The 6,129-nt window shown below is 33.6% G+C and overlaps 1 protein-coding gene across 1 annotated transcript; it reads left to right on the forward strand.

Moving 5' to 3' along the window:
• Positions 1–2,958: 2,958 nt before the first annotated feature.
• Positions 2,959–4,921, forward strand: LOC127723488 (cartilage acidic protein 1-like). Its single transcript, XM_052230134.1, has one exon. The coding sequence runs from the start codon at positions 3,070–3,072 to the stop codon at positions 4,753–4,755; it is 1,686 nt and encodes a 561-aa protein (XP_052086094.1). The 5' UTR covers positions 2,959–3,069; the 3' UTR covers positions 4,756–4,921.
• Positions 4,922–6,129: the final 1,208 nt, after the last annotated feature.

Raw genomic sequence — 6,129 nt, forward strand, 5'->3', positions numbered from 1 at the left:
AATTTTATGCGACTGTCATCATTACAAGTGAGAGGTTTAGCTAGCTATAAAACCAGGCTTAATCCATCATTTTCTTCTACATAAGGAAATGACTGTACCAAGTCAGGAATATGACAGTCGTTTGCCATTCGTTTGATGTGTTTGAGCTTTTGATTTTGCCTTTTGATAAGGGACTTTCCGTTTGAATTTTCCTTGGAGTTCGGTATTTTTGTTATTTTACTTTGTAAGAAACACATTAGACAATTGTGGAATGTCAAATATTTTGAATCAACAGGTTTTTTTTCTGCTTTGTGGATTTCTAAATATACAGAAAAAAACTGAAAGAACAATTTATACATGAATGAGATGAAAATATTAATTCTACCTCTAAAGGTATATGTGATGGAGCATTTAAAACAAATTTCAAATTTGCAGAATATTTATCTATTTTACCATAGAATTGTATGTATATGTTTTATAAATTTAGATGTGGTGGTCACCGTTTACCAGTCGAGACAGGAAGATGGCATAATCTGTCAAGAAATGATAGACTCTGTCGTCTCTGTGGCTCGGCTGAAATCAGTGACGAGTATCATTATATTTTGTCTTGTAAATCTTAAGACAATGAAAGAAAGAAAAAAATATTTACCGGAATTGTGTTGGAAAAATGCAAACACCTTAAAGGGGCATTAGCTGTCAAATTCATGATCACCGATTTCACTCAAATTCTCATAATTGATTTATAACATACTAAAACGTATATCCAAATTACAAAAAGTCAAAAATAAACAATTTACAATGCATGGACTTGACAAAATATTTCAACATTTCGTGTGTATTTTTGTTTTGACGTCATCTAATTTACCATCGAGATGACCTCCGAAGACTGTCGACGGTCATTTAACCTGACATAAATATAAATCTAGATATAAACAGATAGTGACCACGTGCAATTGGATTTTTCTACGTCTGTTTGATTTCATATTGTAGGTTAAAAAATATGTTAAGTTTTACTTTGTAATAGATTTTACCTGTATAGGAATGATTTTTTTTTGTGAATCGATTCACTCAACCAAATGGTTCATCCTTGTTTCAGTTTCAATGTTGACATTCTTTTCCTTTTAATATCTGAATACATGCGTAACCCATCCCCACCTAAGGGGTAAAATTAAAGGTCACATGAATACGGATTCAATAAGGTCGAATTATTCACTTGCAAGTCATATAATTCATCAGCGATGTTTCTTAGCTTATTTTGACAAAATTAAACCAAATTGGCTGCCAAAAGCGAATTATTTTTTCACTTTATCACTTTCATTTATGATTGAGCAAAAAAGAAATCATACTTTATTTTTTTTTATATCTCGTAGCTGATGGCCCTTTTAAATTCTGTAAACTATTTTCCTCAAGTAATATTAAAGTTTAAAAAAAAATATTTCGATATATTAAAGCTGTTAATGTGCAAGTATCTCCTAGTTAATGTAAAACATTCTTTTACACATGCACCGTACAATAATATTGTTGTGTACACTTATTGTATCAAGAGAATGAACCACCATTTATTGTAATAAGAAGTTGGTTGATATTTACGTAATGTAACATGGTCTGCTTACTGTTCTTTTCCCTCAGACTCTCAACAGACGAACTACATCTGTGAGAGCTTGTTCTGATTTTTACATGTTCGGGGGAAACTAGCTTAGAACAATGCCTTTGATGGTGTATGGCATTGCTGCCGATGTAAAGGCAGGCCGGGCGTTGTTGCCGATGTAGAGGCAGGCCGGGAACAACAACAGGAAAGAAAACCAAACTAGAATATCAAGAAACTCGCTATTGATATTATAGCGGCTTGATCAGTTTATGTACTAATTTCTGAATGTCCTAGTAACCCTTAACTGACTGCAACAAACAAAAGAATTTATCATGCTTTATGAGTTATAAATAAAGTTGCTGACGCAGGTTGACCGCTGTCTAACTTCTAAGATCTTATGTTAAACTCTGCCAGACATACAACCGGAGGTCAGTCTGGCCTCAGCCGAAGTTTTATAGAACAGATAAGTTCAATAGTTTATTAGAGTACTTATCTGACACATTTGAAACATCCTACACCTCTCAAAGTATAGAACAGTTAAACAATAATCTTATGTAAAATATTTTACACAGTAGATCTTACATGCATTACCTAATAAACTGCATGGAATAAAATAAATTGCAATTTTTCTATTACAATACACTTATATAACTATATGTCATTAGTTTATGAGAATAAAATCATTCACAAATTCTTCAAAGGTCATTCTGAAAATGATACCGTGTTAGTGAACAATATGTAAGATTCATTAAGCGGTATCTGATTTAAAATTTGGCACCATGCAGAAGTCCATTATTAGTAATGGACTTCTGTAAGTACTCACTATCTGCGACATTTTAATCATAGCACGTTTAGGCCATAGGGTTCAAATTTAAAATTAACTTTTTGACATTTTTGGTGAACAAACGTTTTTGAAATACAGTGTATTTGAAAAATCAAATTATGTTATTATATTCAAATTGCGATTATAAATGTTCTCTTTTTTTTGCTTTTAATCAATGTAACCAATTTCATTTATATGGAAAATGAATGTCCTTGCATTTTTTTGGGGGGAGGGGGGGGGGGGGGGGGGGGGTTTCTATTGAATTTACAACTTTTGTAGACTCGATAAAACTGATGCAATGTTTTTTGATTGTCGATTGTGAAAGACCATTGCAAAATTATGTTTACCTGTACCTGAGACTACTATCCTGTACGTTTCTTTAACATTTGATTGCATTGTGGTTGGGTTTCTGTTAAAACTTATGATATATAATTATTCATATTCTTACACTGAATATACCTTAAATAACCTGTCGGTCGTTTTCATGCATCACTTAAATCCGTATAAATAGAAGGGGTTGTAGATGTTCTTTTAGTATGTGGCACTTGTAAAATTACAATTTCCGGTGTAAACAACAACGTGTTAAAAATCGACTGGCCTTGTACTTTCATTTCTTGTCAAAGGATTTAAATTGAACTTAAGTGCCAATTGGAAATTCTGCGGGACAATTCTTTCTAAAATGGCTTATTTAAGTAAAAAAATATCATGTTTTGCATTGTTAATGACTGTATTAACTGAATATAACCACTGTGTTACCGGGATATTCACAAAGCTTCCTTGGTTATATAAAATTGAAACTGAACAGCTAAATTACGGAGTTGCAGTTTCCGATGTTGACAATGACGGCGACCTCGAATGGATAGTTGCTGGATTTTCTGGCTCGAATTTTGTTCTTAAATATAATAAAAAATCTGGATATTTGGACAATATTGCCAAAAGAAATACACCTTATAAAAACTTAATGGACCCAAAGGGACAAGCAATTGGTGTTTGCGCGTGTGACATCGATGGTGACGGTCGAGAGGAAATCTACTTTTTGAACACCAATAAAGCATATTCGGGAATGTCAAGTTATAGTGACAAATTATTCAAATGGAGAAATGGGCAGTATGAGGATATTTTATTGGATAGTATTAACAAAAATTTGCAAGCTAAAAATTATGCAGGCAGGTCCGTTGCGTGTGTGGATAGATTTGGAAGCGGGAAATATTCAATAGCAGTGGCTACATATTCACATGGCGGGAAAGGAAATTTTGCTTTACTTGAAGTGGATGAGTTTAATTCCTTAACTGATCGGGAAAGCGGTGTACTAGTTATACGCAATGTGGCAGCGGAGACTGGGATATCAAAATCAACAGGTGGACGAGGTCTAGTTGTCGGTCCTATCTTGAATAATAATGGATTATCCGATATTTTCTTTGCGAACGAAGGAAATGAATGGATTGGCAATCCAGGTGATAATTTTTTATTCAAAAACCTCGGAAATGGGACTTTTGTCGATATTGCAACAGAAACTGGGATTCTTGACGGGAAGGAAAATGGACGCGGTATTGCATTAGCAGATTTGAACAACGATGGTCTTCTTGACATTGTTAACGGAAATTGGGAGGGCAAACATCGAATCTTCTTACAATCTAAAAGTCAAAATGGAGAAAGATATTTCAGAAACGTAGCTTCTGCATTTTTTGAACAACCATCTCCAATAAGAACTGTTTTAGCTGCAGATTTCGATAATAATATGCAGACTGATATTTTTATGAATAATATTTTGACCGATAGCAAACCACAACCAAATTATCTGTATGGTGTAAAAGTCCTGTTGGATTCGAATATTACAATTGTCGAGCGAGACGTTGGTGAGGCCATTGAAAAGGAGGGATATGGAACAGGCGCCGCTTATACAGATATGAATGGCGATGGTGTTTTAGAACTACTGATATCCCATGGCGAAAGTAACAAACAACCTTTATCAGTTTACACAGCGAAACAAGAGAAAACTTTTCATAATAACTGGCTGAGGGTTAAACCGCTGACAAGGTACGGTGCGCCAGCACGAGGAGCGCTCGTGTCACTCAATATAGATTCAGGTATCCGCTTAACACAAGTGATCGACGGCGGTTCGGGTTACCTATGCCAAATGGAACCAGTTGCACACTTTGGTCTTGGGAAGCATAAAGCGGTTACCGTTGAAGTTTTATGGACAGATGGCGAAAAAATATCGAAAAAATTAAATGATAATGAAATTAATAAATTAATCATCATTCAACATCCAGTTCTAGAAAACATTTACGCGGAAACCGATATCGCAAAAGACAATTCTAAATTTAATGTAACAGTCTCAACTACATTGAAGGAGGAACTTTGAAAGACTTGGAGTCATTTTTCTAATTTTAAAGTGTTGCTTCATTCGATTCCACATGTAGATTTAACATAATTACTTATTAATGAACCAAGTTCTTCACTATTTCTTCACCACAAATGGCATGTGTTTAATTTGTTGTTTTGTTATTAAAAAAAGTTATTGTATTGGTTTTAAGCTTTCGATTAACCCCCCCAAAAAAGGGCTAGATCTGAAATTAAAGCGAAATCGAATAAAACAAAAAAACAACAACCCCTACCACAAAAATCAAACGAAAAAACAAAAATAAAAAAATATTTATGGATATATAGTTGTCTCCTTTTGCAATTATATCTCCTTATGTGTATATAATCCGGCGAATCTTTGAACAAAAGAAAGCAATTATGTAAAATTATCTTAGCCAAACTGTACTGTTTAAGCATATTTTGTTAACGTATTGTGCTATATATATTTTACCGGAATATATAAATATGGAATGCTGTTATGATTGACAATGAAACAACTGTTCACAAACTTCAAATGAAGTGGATGGAAGCAATTATAGGCAACCACATGACATTCAGCAATGAGAAAAACCGATACCCTATAGTCGGCTATAAAAGTCCCCGACATGAGAAGTACTGAAAACAGTAATGGACTTCTGATTTTACTGAATGTTCATTTTCTCAAGTTTGCTTTTATCTGTTAAATAATGCTGAATTGCAATTACTAGTATCATGATTATTGATAGACGGGCAAGGGAAAATTATTTGAAGAAAATTTAAATTTGACGCGATGTTGTAGGTTTTTTTTTTTTTAGTTTAATTAATCATATGAATATTACACATTGTGACAATACATGTATAGTGCTGCCTTTGCCCTTTGTTTTGTTGTCGTATTGTAATAAGTATTAAAATGAATTTCGGATCATCAGTCACTGTGACAGATTTGTTAAAACACTAGTATTTCATGATCCGAAGACTTCATACATGTATATATACAAGGAGATGGGGTGAACGCGTCAATTAGAAAGCAACACATTATATTCATCAGTGAAACTAAACAACAAAACGTACCACAAAATATCTTGGCGGGGACATTGATTGATTGATTGTTGGTTGGTTGGTTGCTTAACGTACATGTTTACAATGGCAAATCTCATCGAGTCAACATAGTCTTTTTAACATAGACAAGTGTCTATGCAATATATCAAGCATTTAATCGTTCAGTGTCGAAACCAGTTTTAAATTAATTTTGCAGCTGTTATCAAATTTCTACCCATTAACACAACATTCTCTAAATTAAAAATATCATTAAAATATGACACATAAAACAACAACAACTCTTGGTTAGATAACGAAATGTCTGTCAATTCGTTTGAACATTACTAAAAAGTGAGGG

The sequence above is a fragment of the Mytilus californianus genome, unplaced genomic scaffold, assembly GCF_021869535.1.
Source record: "Mytilus californianus isolate M0D057914Y unplaced genomic scaffold, xbMytCali1.0.p SCAF_13, whole genome shotgun sequence".
Taxonomy (NCBI): domain Eukaryota; kingdom Metazoa; phylum Mollusca; class Bivalvia; order Mytilida; family Mytilidae; genus Mytilus; species Mytilus californianus.

Coding starts and splice junctions, on each gene's coding strand:
- LOC127723488 (XM_052230134.1), top strand. CDS start 3,070: ATGGCTTATTTAAGTAAAAAAATATCATGTTTTGCATTGTTAATGACT.